A 14,080-nucleotide genomic window follows, 5' to 3' on the forward strand; every position below is an offset into this window, starting at 1 on the left:
AAGCTGACCCATCTCTCTGCACAGGCAATGGCGATGACCACGGCCCGTGTGCAAATTGTCTGGATCGCAACCAGCCTTGCGTCTCATCCAGTCCAGCTCGATACCGCAACAGGGACCGTGGCGGCGCAAACCACGACGTGGCAGAGAGACTGGCCCGTGTCGAAGCACTACTCACGCAACAGCCTTCCACCGTAAGTGACCGTGGCAGTGGCGGACACAGCCTTCGCGAAAGCTGTTCACACTAAAGCCCCTCCAGCCCGCCCCTACAGTTCTCGACCCATCGCATGATGCTCTCAACGCCTGGAGCAATCGGCCGGTCAAGCTGCTACCGCGCACGACCGATCAACAACCGTCCATGAGCCAGTTCCAACTTCCACCTCCGCCGTACACGTCAGAGAACGACACGGCAGAAGGTCACAGTCAGCTCACGCCCTCAAATCTCCTTCCAAAGCCGAGTCTGCCTCTGGCCGCGAACCCCGGCCCGCTGGCGCCTCCAGCAAACCCGGCGCCCACCGACGTGACCTCTTCTACCTTTGACTGCGAACCGGAGTACGCAGTTTCCACCACCTTCCCCGCGTCTGAAACTGCGGGCTATGATGAAAGCACTCCTGAGGAAATCCGCGAAAGGAGTAGCATCTCATCGAGTGAAATAGTAGGTCATGTCCAATCCGTCAGGCTGTCTTCGTATTCAAGTTCATTCACTGACTGGAGGCTGCGGGAAGTCCAATTGGGAATACCATGGTAAGTCTAAGACCAGGACAACAACAATAGTGGGATGTCGACCCGTGAGGCTGACGATTGATTTAGGCCCACGATCGTTTCTATCCATTTGTTCCAAACCGGGCATCCAGTGGGTGGGACGGAAGACAGGAAGCTCCAACTTCAACGAGGCGGCCAGGTCCTTTACTATGTATGTCACTCGCCGCCTGAAAATCGAAAGGAGACTGTCGACCGTGCGGGCACCTGAGCCCGATCCAGAAGATGCCTGGAGGTATACACGTGGTAAGACCCGAACTCAAGCTGGATAGGCAGGAGACTGGGACTGATGGGAACCGTGCCAGCGTACTTTGACGAGGCCCTCGACTCAGCCCTGGGAATCGTGCACCGGCCCTGGTTTGAGGCGCAACTCAGGAGCTACCTCGACGGTAGCATCAACGACAGTGATCCGGCGTGGTATGCACTGCGAAATGCCATCTACGCCTCAGGATCTCGCGTCGAGCTGTCCAAGACCAAGACCTTTTTGGAGGCCAACCAGACGGCCTGGGGATGGTTTGAGAATGCGCTGGCCGCCCATACCGAAATCCTATACTTTCGAACGTCCATCCTGGGCGTCCAAGCATTGACCGTGATGGTAAGAGGAGATGAGAGATGAAGGCACTCACTCATTGACTCCGAAAGACGATCGCCGCTGACGCTGACTACCTGAGACAGGCCTACTACTCACACAACATTGGCAGTCCGTGTCTCGAGTACATGCTTTGCACCAACGCCTTGCGACTGGCCGTGGCCAAGGGCCTTCATCGACAACCCGTGTCGTCGTGGAACTCGTCCGAGCACGAAAACAACCTCCGCAGCTGTCTATTCTGGGCCGCCTACTGTCTGGAGAAGCAGATTGTTTCGCAATCGGGGCGCCATTCGGTTCGTGTTCATTTTCCCACCCCCTGAAACTTATTAGATGAATCTCTCTCTCCCTCTCTCCCTCTCTGCCTCTCTCCAATTCGTGCTGACTCTCCTTACTTCAGCTTATCGACGACGACGACGTTAATTGCCAAGTTCCCACCCAAGTCCCTGCCGGCAGCACCGTCAACCTGCAATACTTCACCATCTTGATCCGGCTGGCTCGCTTGTCGTCGGTGGTGTCCAAACGACTCTCGACCGTGCGAGCCTTCCAGCAAGGCGCCGAGCTGTTGGTGCGATCGGTGGCGGAGCTAGACGAGCAACTCAACGCCTTGAGGCGATCGGTCGACCCTATTCTCTTTCTCGAATCTCCCATCAACCTCAAGCGAATGCCGGCCGGCATGACCCTGCAACAGGCCATGTATCTCCGCTACGGATTTTTCAACGTCGCCCTCGACATCCATACCGCCCTGACGTACCCGTGGTGTCGGAGCATGGTTGGTCTGACGCCTCATGCGGCCCTGCGCAATCAGGTGGAAAAATCAACGCAGACGGTAGCCGAGACCTGCCGCAGCGCCATCCTGGCAACTGAACACATCCACTTTGACGCCAACACTCCTGTCCCGTGAGTCCGCTTTGTTTCCATCACACTTGAACAAAATTGACTGACCAACTGGCCGTTCGGCCATGTCTTTCCAGAATGAGCTTTTTCGGCCCCATGTACGCCCTCATCAACCTGTTCATCTATATTCTACAGACCCCGCAACAGTCCCGCATCCAGTCTGACCTGGCTTTGATGGACGTGGCCGCCGGCCACTTTGCCCGAATGCAAATCGCCACCGACTCGGAAGTCACCTTCACCTTTGCCAAAGAGGTGGCCGCACTAGCCCACGAGGCCGTCGCCCGGGGGTCGAGTTCGCGGCGGTATTCCGGAAACGAGAGTCTCGGGATGGACTCGGACCCGTCGCGACTCAGGCCAGACATGTCGGATTGTATGACTGACCGGACTGGGAATGTGCTGGAGGATGATCTGCAGTGTGATGATCCTACCGCGGTAAGCTTTTCTGGTCCAACTCGTTGAAAAGGGGGTTTCTTGACTGACATTCATCTTCCAGAGCTACGTCAACCCGTTTTTCGATCTCGAACTCGAGAACTGGAGTACTTTTCTGCCGGCCGGCTTTGACGACAAAGTCATGGATTTTTCGGTCGGTTGATCTTGAGGCTAAGGCTAGGCTTGACCTTGGCCTTTCCTTTACGTCCACTATTCTTCACACATTAGTTGATATTGATGTTAATCTTGTGCTGGCGCTGGTGTTGGTGGGGTTCAACCTCGGCCGGAACTGGAATGGGATTGAAATGGAATTGGACTTTGAATTGGAATTGACCGCAGGCCACCCCATCAAAATTGATACTGATGACTGACAATATCAAGAGACCTTTATGAGCCTGGCTGGACAAGTCACAGAAGTCATATGACATACAACATACCATGACCACGCACCCGGCAACTCTAATCAGTTCTTCGGGGCTGGTTAGGGAAGTGCTTTTGTTCCTTTGGAATATATTCACTTCATGGGACATAGGCATTGTGCGACTAGGCGGGCGAGTCCACTATGTACTGGTACTGGGTACTCGACAGAGACGACACAGAGCAGAGCTGAGTTGAGCTGGGCTGTGATGAGCCGAGCCGAGCCGAGCTGAATCCGGCTGGACAGTATGGAAATGTTTTCTATTGGCGCCGTGAGTACGAGGAGAGGATCATGTTATATATGAACACAGTATACCATCCCTGGCGATGGGACTTTAGTAGGATGTCTAAGGTATCGGTTCGACCATGGGACTTTGGTAGGATGTTATAAGATATCAGTATCAGTATTGGTATCGGTATCAGTTCTACTGTCCATCAGTCTAGATCTAGGCAATCTATAATCTAGGTCTGCGCTGGTCTTTGCTCTAGGTGATTGTGGTGTGGCGTGGTGTGGTGTGGTGTAGGAACTCATCTTGTTTAAAGCCTTGTTCGTACAAGGCTGGGGATAACAAGGCTGTGAATGACGACTGGCGTGTGAGGGAGCATACTATACTTTGTAGACACTCAACACTAAACACTAGGGACTATATACTATATACTATATACTATATACTAGGGTCTAGGGACTAGACACTAATAAGAGATACCTACTACACACTAGACACTAAGCGATTAATTCATATAGTGAATATTGAAAGCACTATATTGTATATCTATGTCTATCTATGTCTATATATGTGAGTATATGAGAGAGTTTGTTTGAGTGTGAGTGTGGGTGTCTCTCAGTGTGAGTCTGATCTGTGTCTATGTTGTGTCTGTGGGAACCAATCTATCCCATCCGGGCTCGCTGATATCATAATCACACTCACACTCACAGCTCAAACACCGATCAACCGACCTGAGTCCCAGGGGGTTGTTGGAGCAGATGGACTCCGACATCAGACATCAGACATGAATCATCTCCGCTCCAACATCCGCGTAGTGTACTCAGGGACGGGACTCAGACATGAATCATCTCTGGTCCAACATCCATATACTCAGGGACGGGATTCAGACATCAAGGCCACCATAATCGCAGCACCAAATGGCAGTCTAGGCAATCATCTCGCTCCGACATCCACATACTCAAGGCCAGGACTGTGTCAAAGGTTGAAATGTTCCATGTTCTCTATCAAAGGGTTTCAGGGAGATCGCATGCTATATAGTATAGTATAGCCTAAACCAGCCTTCTGGTTACAGGGCAAGGCTGGGACTGCCCAAGTTTGACAGACTCAATCATCACCGCTCCGACATCCACATCCTCAAAGCCAGGACTAAACATCAATCTTCTCCGGCATCCACGTACTCAAAGCCATGCCCTCAGGCATCTTCTTCCACTGCTTAGTGACGGGATCCAACAGATTCTGGGCGTCGGCCCAGGCGTCGCGCATGACCTTGGTCCTCTCGGGCGAGCGGGGTTCAATGACGGCCTTGTAGGGCCGCGGGATGACGGTCAGCGAGCCGACAAAGTCGTCAATGTCCGGCGTGATGGGCTTGCCTGTGACCTTGTCCAGCGGCTTGGACACGTTAAACCCCCACAGCAGGCGCGAGATGCCGAGGAACAGCGACCGCTCGGCGATATGGATGCCCTGGCATAGACGGCGGCCGGCGCCGAAGTTGAAGTTGTCGCGTTTGGCCGGGTCGCCGTTGGCCGACTGGTAGAGGGTGGTGAAGTCGTCTTTGAACCGGTCGGGGTTGAAGCGGCGCGGTTCGGGGCATCGATTGGGATCCATGTGGATTGCCCTACACAGAGAGAAATCAGTCAGTTCAACTTCAGTTGGGGGAGTTAGGGGAGTTGGAGGAGTTGGATGAGTTAGATGAGTTGGCTGGGCTGGGCTGGGCTGAGAGATACGTGTAGACGAGACAGTCAAACGCAGACTTACCACACGTTAGCGACCACAGTACTCCCCTTCGGAATGATATACTCTCCATAAGTGTCGTCCTTGGTGGAGGCGTGCGGCACGCCCAGAATGATGGTCGGCATCCACCGCAGACTCTCCTTCATGCAGCATCGAATATAGTGCAGCTGATCGTAGTCGTCCATGGTCGGCAGTCGGTCGGGCCCGACCACGCGGTCGATCTCGGCCTGGGCTTTTTTCTGCACCTCGGGCCACACCAGCATGGCCTGGATGAAGCCGTACAGCGTCGACGACGTCGTGTCCGACCCGGCTTCGAGCAGCGACCCGCTCATGTAGCCGGCCGCGTCGTCGGTGAATTTTTCCGTCTGTTGCGCTCGGAGGACGTCGTTGCAGAAACATGGCTGTTGAGTTGGTGGATTTGACGTTAGTAAATCAACAGGAACAAAGGTCTTTTGGATTTGTGTGTCCACTTTCCAGGGTGGCAACCAGTAAGTAGTATGTACCACTCGAGGTGACTGTCCTGTTCAAGGCTCAAGGCTCAGGGGGAGGGTGCGTGAGTTGATGGACGGAAAGGGAGAGGGGAGAGGAGGGGGAGAGGAAGAGATTGTTTGTCAGTATGTGCCAATGTGTGAGAGAGAGAAGGGATGGGTGTGGTGTAGGTGTGAGTGTGAGTATACAAGTACAATATATCAGCATGTCAGAATACTTCTTACCAGTCCAGTACCATTCTCCAGTCCTCGCTTGGCCTGCATCCAAAGGCCGACGTAGAGCTTCTTCTCGATTTCGTGCAGGTTTTCCGCATATCTGACATTGGGCGCAATGGCTCGCGGGAGTTTCTGCAGAATGGGATACAGGTCGACCAGTTGGGCGCTGGCACTGCCGGCCAATTCACCCCAGTGTTCGAAACTCTGGAGAGAAGAGAAACAGGTTAGTTATTTAGATGGACTAGATGTTGATGTTGCGTCAAGAAGTATGCGAAGCAGAGCAGAGCAGAGCAGAGCAGGGCTGAGTTGAGTTGAGGAGAGCAGGGATATTCATATTGGAAAGTCAAATACGCACCCAAAACAACTGCTGAATGTTTGGATCGTTAATGTCTGGACAGCGCACGCCAAAGATCATCTGCGTGGCCAACGAATAGCTGAAGCGGCGGATGTGGTTGAGGAACTCGTCGGGCGAGTCCAACAAGCCCGTCAACAGCATCTTGTTCTCGAGGTCCTGGTACGGCACGTAGGTGACGGCGGCCTTGATGTTGAGGATGTTGTGGACCATCTTGTGGATCATGCGCCAGTTGTCGCCGTATCTCTAGATATTCCAATAAGACACAAATAGTCAGTCAATCACTATCGACATCGACCACAACCACAATCAGGACAGGAGTCAGGAGTCAGGAGTCAGTTAGAGGTTGATGGGTTTGGGTTATCGCGGCTTTGGGGGCCTTTGGGTCGCCTACCATCACCACCAGGCGTAGATTCCCACTGGCAATCTTCTGCCCGATGAACATGTCCGGACGGTCGGAATAGATGGCGCTCTTCTTGTCCAGCAAGTCCTTGACCGCCTGATCGGACGAAAGGACGACCATGGTCTTGGTGCCCAGAATGAGAGAGTAGACTGGTCTGGAGAGACAATGCTGTTAGAAAAAAGATTGAGGCGCGTCCACAGCCCGGGGTTCGATGGGAGGGAGGGACGCAGAAAGAGCCTTGTCTGACGACTACTGGACTGGACTTACCCGTATTCCTGCGCCCATTTCTGAAATTGAAGATGTGGATTCTTGGATGGCATCTGCATATCACCAACGTTCGTCTGGTCAGCGCGGTGTCTCTCTTTCTTTTTCTCCCCAGTCGATCAGATCTCAGGTGAGCTCACTTACTTGATGAAGATTCCCTATGATGGGAAGGGTGGGAGGCCCCGGTGGCAGGCCTGGGGCTCTTCTGCCCACTTTCAAAACACTGGCGAGGAAGTAGATGACGGTCCCCACGAACAGGGGGACAGCCCAGACGGAAACAGAGAGGAGAGTCATGTCGGGAGAGTTCCCTGTTCCTGAACCTTGATCCTCGGTCGTCGGTGGTAGTCCTCGCGTCTGTACTGTGAGCAGGGTGTACTGTTTACTGAGTACTGTGTACGGTGTACTTTATTCTGTATACTGTAGGCCAGAGTGGTGGAGTTGGAGGTGTAGGGGCCTCAGGTCTTTGTGATATGATATTTATGGGCTATGTCAGGTGCTGCCCTTCCAAACTAGGCGTCTTAGCCTAAGGCCGCTCCTCGCTCCTCGCCCTCTACGGCCCGGCCAACCAGCAGGAGTTGATTGTGATTGTTCGTACTGTATATTTCCAGACGCCATACTCCATAATCCATATTCCATACTATGTACGCAGTACTACGTCCTTCAGATTATTGTCCTTGCTGTCTCCTGGACGCAGTCTTCGCTTGTGATAATCTCCATCGCGATGAACCTAGACTTCGTCGTCGAATCATCTGTCTATTTATGTCATCCCCTGCTGCTGTGTATTGGATCTCGAGGAAGGCTGAAGTAATGTACGCCTACGGAGTCAACTGCACATGTCTTGTACAGGACGTCGGTTCGAACGCCATCAGCCCCTCCCATTCCACAAGTGTGGGTGTGAGCCCCCAGCAGCCCCGGACAGCGTCAAGTCGAGTCGACTCGCATCTTTGCACAAATAATTGCACATTTCATCAGGCCCTGGCCGCCCAGCAAAAGAAACCGGGCTTAACTCAACCCAGTCCAGCACTGGCAAGGCAGATCAGACAACCCGAACCAAACGAGACTTGGACATGGGTTTCGGGGGCAAAGTAGCCGAACATTCTGTCTCCTCCTCCTCCGACTGGCCGTAAGCCGTGGCCGTGGCCCCGCGTCAGTGCAATGCAGATCTCAACTTGCTAACGAGGGACATGGGCACTGGCTGTCATTCTGGGTGTCGAACTCGAGGTGGTGCAAGATTGAACAATGAGAATGACTCGTTCGTTGACAGGCGAGAGCAGCCAGCCAAGCGATACAGAGCTGTCTGAAGATTGATTAGATATCACCAGGGGGTGTATTTGAACCAGTCCTTGTGGCTCCTGGTGACGACCGCCCTGATGTACGGATAACTCGGTATCAACATTTGAATGATATTCCTGTGTACTCCGTAAAATCATGGGACTGGGGCTGGTGCTGGGGCACAGGCCTGGGGGAGACGTGGCCATACCCCGATACCCCTGTTTAGGGCCCCTTAGCCCCTTAGGCCTGGAATTCCGGGGAAAGAAAGGAGAAAGGAGGGGTACGGAGGGTGACGGGCCAAGGAGGCTTAGGACTCCCTTAGCCTCCTTAGCCACCTGGGGCTCAGGCTCCTGAAGCTATGGGACCGAGTGCTGTACAGCCTGCCCCGCAATTGCTCCGTCCATGCCGTATGGCCAACACACGATGGACACTATCTACTATTGTTCGGCCTCGGGAATTCGACCGGGCTGACCTCATTGGTCTTGTGCTCGTGGCGATGTTGCTCTCCTCACCCCTCAACAGCCAAGGATCCGGGCATGCACGTCGTCGCCGGCCGAAAGATTCGGTTCCAGTCCCAGCGGACCAGGCCTTTACTAAGGTGCGGTGCTTGCGGTAGGACGCGGGGGATTTACAGAGTCCTCCGTGGTAACTGGTTCCCTTTCCCTTAACAAACCCGGGAGAAAAACAAACCCCATACATATATACGGAGTATTCCGTACATACATACGTGTGCACTGTGCTGTACTCTGTCCTCTGTATCCGTAAGCCAACGAGATCGTCTTAGCCCCCTTGGTCATCGTCAACGTCACCGCACTGGCACCGGCACCGACGCAAGCTACATCACAGCCCACTACAACTACCACCACCACCACCACCACCACCTCATACCTCTTACAAGACCTTAGATCTTGAGATTCTCACCGTCACCGTCACTCCCACTTTCACCCTCACTCGCACCACACCTCTATATCAATCTCAACCCCGACACACTACACCATCCACCATCCACCATGGCCATCTCCTTCGACAACCCCGGACCGGTGGTGACGAAGCCGCAAAAACTGGCGCACGTGGTATTGAAAACCAAGGCGGAAAAGTTCAAGGCCATGGTCGACTACTACAAGACATTCCTGGGCGCCGAAGCCAGCTACGAGAACGACTTCCTGTCGTTCCTGACCTACGACGACGAGCACCACCGCATAGCCATCGGCATCTTCCCCGGGGTCAAGGACCGACTGCCCGAGTCGGCCGGGCTGGCCCATATCGCGTTTTCCTTCGACACGCTGCACGATCTGGCCCTGGCGTATCGCCAGCGCAAGGCCCACGGCATCCTCCCCTTCTGGTCCGTCAACCACGGTCCCACCACCAGCATCTACTACCGCGACCCGGATGGCAACGAGATCGAGACCCAAGTCGACAACTTCGACAACAACGACGACGCCACCGCCTTTATGACCGGGCCTAAATTCGAGGAGAATCCCATCGGCGTTGACTTCGACCCTGAAGACTTGATTCGCAGGCTCGAGGCCGGCGAAGACGAGAAGAGTATCAAGAAGAGGCCGGATATTGGCAAGAGGACGGATATTCCGTTCTAGATGGCAACCCTAGGGATGGGGATATGATTCCGATTCCTGTGTCCTTACTGTATCATGAAATGAGATGAGTCCTACTGCAGCGCCGACTCTTCTTCTCCCATGTTTGGATTTCGTCGTCGTCTTCGTCTTCCACACCTTCCCACCTTTTTCATCGCCGCTCACGGAACCAGACGCGACCAAAATCGAAGCAGCCTCAACTTAAACACTCGGTTTCTCTCTCCACACCTAATAGTCCTGGTTGTATGTGCCTAAGCTTCTCTCTTCGCCTAATAGTCATGGTTGTCTGTGCCTGAGTTTCTCTCTTGACCTACCAGTCCTGGTTGTATGTGCCGGCCGACGTCCAAGCAATTATATGGAGCTGAAGCCAGAGCCGAAGCCATAGCTAGCCCGCTGTGAATGGGAACCCGTTGTCGCTGTATGGGTAGTATCTAGATACTATAGCGTAGTATCGTACCTCGGCGTGGGTGGCTAGTGGCTAGACTCTCCGGCCGGCTGGGTTAAGGTCTAAATACTGTAGTATAGACACTGGACAATCAGTCAGTTCCTTATGCTACGCCGGCGGCACAGTGCAGAGAGCTGTACGGAGAACTCAGTTGCACTGCATGTACTGCATACTGCATCCATACGAAGCATTCCGTGCCGGACAGAAAAGGACAGGACAGGACAAGACAGGATAGGATATCAACCAACGGGAGACCCTCTCCGAATCGCCGGAGATGCAGATGGAGATGGCCGGTCATCCTCTCCTCTCCTCTCCTCCCTCGTCCCTTCACGGAGTCCAAGTCAGGTGAAAACGGTCCACCCTGTATTGTCGACCCGAGGTCCAGTATACTGTTACTGTCGTACGTAGTACGTATATATTACATACTATCGTACAGTGTATAAGGATAGGTTGCGGTACCTACCATCTACTATCTACCTAGGATTAAGACCTTGGTGTTAGTTTCCTTTGGTCCACTGTCCACTGTCCACTGTCCACTGTCCACTGTCCACTGTCCACTGTCCGCTGTCCGCTGGCTTTATTTACTATTTACCATTTACTATTTACTGCTCCAGTGTCTCTTGCTTATTTCTCTGTTCTGTCCCTGTCCCTGTCTATATCTCGCTCGGCATTGAAGGAGCCACAGACCCAGATTCAAACCAACCCTTCTGAGAACCATCCCATACCACACCACACCCAACCACACCACACCTTCCACCAAAAATGACTCGTCAGCGATTGTTGAAAATCTCTCTCTTCGTGCACAAGAGAGCCGACGTCTCGCACGAAGAATTCCACCGCTACTGGGAGGTCAACCACGCGGCCGAAGTGCGGAAATGCAAACCCTTCATGGAGAAGTGTCACCGGTATAACCAGGTAAAGTGTCTCCGACTTTCGGTAGTCATACTGTACCCAGGGGGTTGAGGTCGTCTTTCTCACACCTACACCAACACCTACACCAACACCTACACCAACACCAACACCAACACCTACATCAACACCTACCTACATCTACACCAACCCTACATCTACCTACACCTCCACCTACACTCTAATGATGTCGATGATGATCAACTAATCATACCACACCACAGTACCACATGACACCCCAGATGAAGAAGGAAGCCGAATCACTCGGTCTCAAGGCTCTGGATTACGACGGCGCCGCCGAGTTCTGGGTTGACAGCCTGGATGTGTGGAAAGCGCTGATTGAGGATCCCGAGGGCATCATGACGCTGAGACGTAAGTACAGTACCAATACCAGTACTCCCTCCAGTACAAGTCCCAATATCCCCTCCAGTACCAGTACCCAGTACCCCCTCCATGCTCGTCTAGAGACTAACTCCTTTTTCTCATCTTAATAGCGGATGAGGAGAAGTTTTGCCAGCATCCCTTGGATATCATGTACGGTTACGAGGAGTTGATCGTGGGGAAGTCTGTCGAGTAGGACAAAAACACGTCTTCTGATTGTGCTGGCGATTGAAGAGGATACGACAAAGAACGTGGTGGGATGTGTGATGTACTCTGTAGACAGCGATCAATAGAGAGTGGACATCCGGGATAGTCTGAGTCTGGGCTTGAGGATACTTCAACCCATGGGCCATCATTTTGACGCCTGGACCTGGTCTAATTTGATAATCACATCGCTGTTCCCTGCTACCTGCCACCTGCCAACTGCGTCTTTCAACTGCACGCATGTCATGTGCTCCCCTTCCGCATCGCTTTCAACTGCACCCATGTTAGGGGCTTCCCTTCCACATCCCTTCGCGACCACAATGTGAACGACAGAGATGGACATAACATTGTTCTTGTCGAGACAACAGAGGGCCTGACACACATACACGGCAGGAAGCTCTCTGGCAAGGCATGGGACCAGGAAACGTTCGGTTAGATAAACGCAGAAAAGGAATCGTTCGGGCTAGATAAACATAGAAAACATCTCGGAGCTAGCTTTCAATATCAAGAAACAATCACTTACGCATAGAGGCTCAGAACACATGTGCAAAAGAACATAAGACAGACGGTAGACCAGACAAGACGCTCGGGAGGTGGAAATGATTATGTGGCAGCGGCAACGGCAACGGCAATAGCAATGCCAATGGCACGGAAAATCGATTGGATTGTCGCTAAACCTAGTAGTATAATTGTTGATTGGATTGTCGCTAAACCTAGTATAATAGTTCTTTCCCTTGGTTTCCAGCCTGTACAGGAGACCCAAACATGTCAGTGTGGTTGCTCGAAATCGCTGGGTACTAGCAGTGCATAATGATTGGAACTCGACGACGGACAGATCACACTCACATTGTGGACTTCATCTAGGGACGGCATACGGCTGTTTGCCAGCAGACCTCCATCAACGTTCCAGACTAGACGGGGAAAAAGGAGCAACCATCAGCCATGAACCGGTCGGGGAGGGGATAAAAAACAAACATGTTTGAAACACAAGTCAAGGTTCGGATTAGGTTGGGTTGGGTTGAGTTGGGCTGAATTAGGTTGGGTTGAGTTGGTTTCGTAGAGGATGGGAACCCAATCTAATCAGCCCATGGATCACGGACTTGGACTTACCGGCCCCAGTGACAAACGAGGCATCCTCGGATGCGAGAAACATCATGACGGCGGCGAGCTCTTCCGGGGTACCAGGCCGATGCAGGGGGGTGCTCGAGGCGACCATTTCCCTGATTTCCGGGGTGGCTTTGAGTGCGGCGGCCATGGCGGTGTCGGTCCAGCCGGGGGCGACGGCATTGACGCGGATGCCGTAGGGGGCGTAGTCGCCGGCCATGGCGCGGGTCAGGTTAGCCAGGGCGGCTTTGACGGCGCAGTAGCAGGCGAAGCCCTTGTCGCCGGTCAGGCCGGCGGTCGAGATGGTGCTGATGATGGAGCCGGCCTTCTTCTTCTTGAAGTGCGGCACCACGGCGCGGGTGATGTAGAAGGGCGCGTCGATGCCGACCTTGAAGCAGCGGTCCCATTGACTCGGCTCCATCTCGTCCACGGGGCCCCAGACCACGGCCGACGCGTTGTTGTGCACGATGTCGATGTCGCCAAATTGCTTGATCGTCTCCGTCACCACCGACGTCGCCTGGGCCGCGTCCGAGATGTCGACCCGGTGGAAGTACACCGACCCCTTGGGATACAGCGCCGCTTGCGCCTGCCCTTTGTCCTCCGCGCACATGTCGGCCACCAGCACTTTGGCTCCTTCGGCCACGTAGCGCGCCACCATGGCCGCGCCCATGCCTGACGCGCCGCCCGTGATGGCCACCACCTTGCCGTTGAATCGTCCGGGGAACGTGTGCACCATGGTTGCGTTGCTGTGGGTGTTAAATGGTGCTGTAGGTACTGGATTTGAATTTCGATTTGGGATCTCTAGGACAAACCGGTGCCGACACGACCACTTCAGGCGGAATGGAGGGGAACAATAGAGTACGAAGCGTCAGAAGAGGAAGGGTGGTTATAGGTGGAAGAAAGAGGGCATGGGTATAGACATCGTCGGCAAGGGTGCTCAGCCAGCGTAGCGGCACGAGGTCCTAGTCCTAGTCCGGTTATGTGCGGGCTTCTTGATGTCAATGCCGGTGGGGGTGGTACCCATTTGGGCCGATAGCCGCCGGTCTTGTGCGGACAGAGAAATATTATGTACGTACTGTACTCCGTACTCTGTAGTAGTAGTACTACACCTCTGTACAGTGTACACTGGATTCCGTCAGTTCGACTCCGTACTCAGTACTGAGTGAGGACTGAAGAGGCGCGTTCTTCGGTCCGCGTCGCCGCTTTAGGGTCAGGGTCCAGATAGGAGATAGGAAAGAATTGGCCCGTCGAAGAGTTAGCCCGGCAGGTACAGGACTGTACACTGTACACCGTACGCTGTACAGTCGTATCATTGAGAAGCGCGGCTTAGGCAGCAACAGATGTCTCCAAGGGGTCGGATCGAACATTTGGGGTCGCCGACATCCAAGCCGACCCGAGTCCGGAGCG

The 14,080-nt window shown here is 53.7% G+C and overlaps 5 protein-coding genes across 5 annotated transcripts; 3 read left to right on the plus strand and 2 right to left on the minus strand.

The window, feature by feature from the left end:
• Positions 1-1,045: 1,045 nt before the first annotated feature.
• Positions 1,046-2,831, plus strand: A1O3_08211 (uncharacterized protein; the record flags this gene model as incomplete). The annotated part of the gene is made up of 5 exons (XM_007738310.1): positions 1,046-1,351; positions 1,432-1,638; positions 1,743-2,242; positions 2,317-2,671; positions 2,733-2,831. 5 exons carry the CDS (start codon positions 1,046-1,048, stop codon positions 2,829-2,831), a joined length of 1,467 nt encoding a protein of 488 aa, XP_007736500.1.
• Positions 2,832-4,458: 1,627 nt separating this feature from the next.
• A1O3_08212 (cytochrome P450 oxidoreductase) lies at positions 4,459-7,060 on the minus strand (the record flags this gene model as incomplete). Its single annotated transcript, XM_007738311.1, has 7 exons — positions 4,459-4,927; positions 5,068-5,444; positions 5,757-5,951; positions 6,103-6,345; positions 6,494-6,656; positions 6,770-6,822; positions 6,911-7,060. 7 exons carry the CDS (start codon positions 7,058-7,060, stop codon positions 4,459-4,461), a joined length of 1,650 nt encoding a protein of 549 aa, XP_007736501.1.
• A 1,988-nt stretch (positions 7,061-9,048) lies between these two features.
• A1O3_08213 (uncharacterized protein) lies at positions 9,049-9,633 on the plus strand (the record flags this gene model as incomplete). The annotated part of the gene is made up of 1 exon (XM_007738312.1): positions 9,049-9,633. The coding sequence occupies one exon, from the start codon at positions 9,049-9,051 to the stop codon at positions 9,631-9,633; it is 585 nt and encodes a 194-aa protein (XP_007736502.1).
• Positions 9,634-11,214: 1,581 nt separating this feature from the next.
• On the plus strand, positions 11,215-11,561 carry A1O3_08214 (uncharacterized protein; the record flags this gene model as incomplete). The annotated part of the gene is made up of 2 exons (XM_007738313.1): positions 11,215-11,356; positions 11,479-11,561. 2 exons carry the CDS (start codon positions 11,215-11,217, stop codon positions 11,559-11,561), a joined length of 225 nt encoding a protein of 74 aa, XP_007736503.1.
• Positions 11,562-12,602: 1,041 nt separating this feature from the next.
• On the minus strand, positions 12,603-13,409 carry A1O3_08215 (uncharacterized protein; the record flags this gene model as incomplete). Its single annotated transcript, XM_007738314.1, has 1 exon — positions 12,603-13,409. The coding sequence occupies one exon, from the start codon at positions 13,407-13,409 to the stop codon at positions 12,603-12,605; it is 807 nt and encodes a 268-aa protein (XP_007736504.1).
• Between the last annotated feature and the right edge of the window lie 671 nt (positions 13,410-14,080).

The sequence above is a fragment of the Capronia epimyces genome, assembly GCF_000585565.1.
Source record: "Capronia epimyces CBS 606.96 chromosome Unknown aczIQ-supercont1.7, whole genome shotgun sequence".
Lineage (NCBI taxonomy): Eukaryota > Fungi > Ascomycota > Eurotiomycetes > Chaetothyriales > Herpotrichiellaceae > Capronia > Capronia epimyces.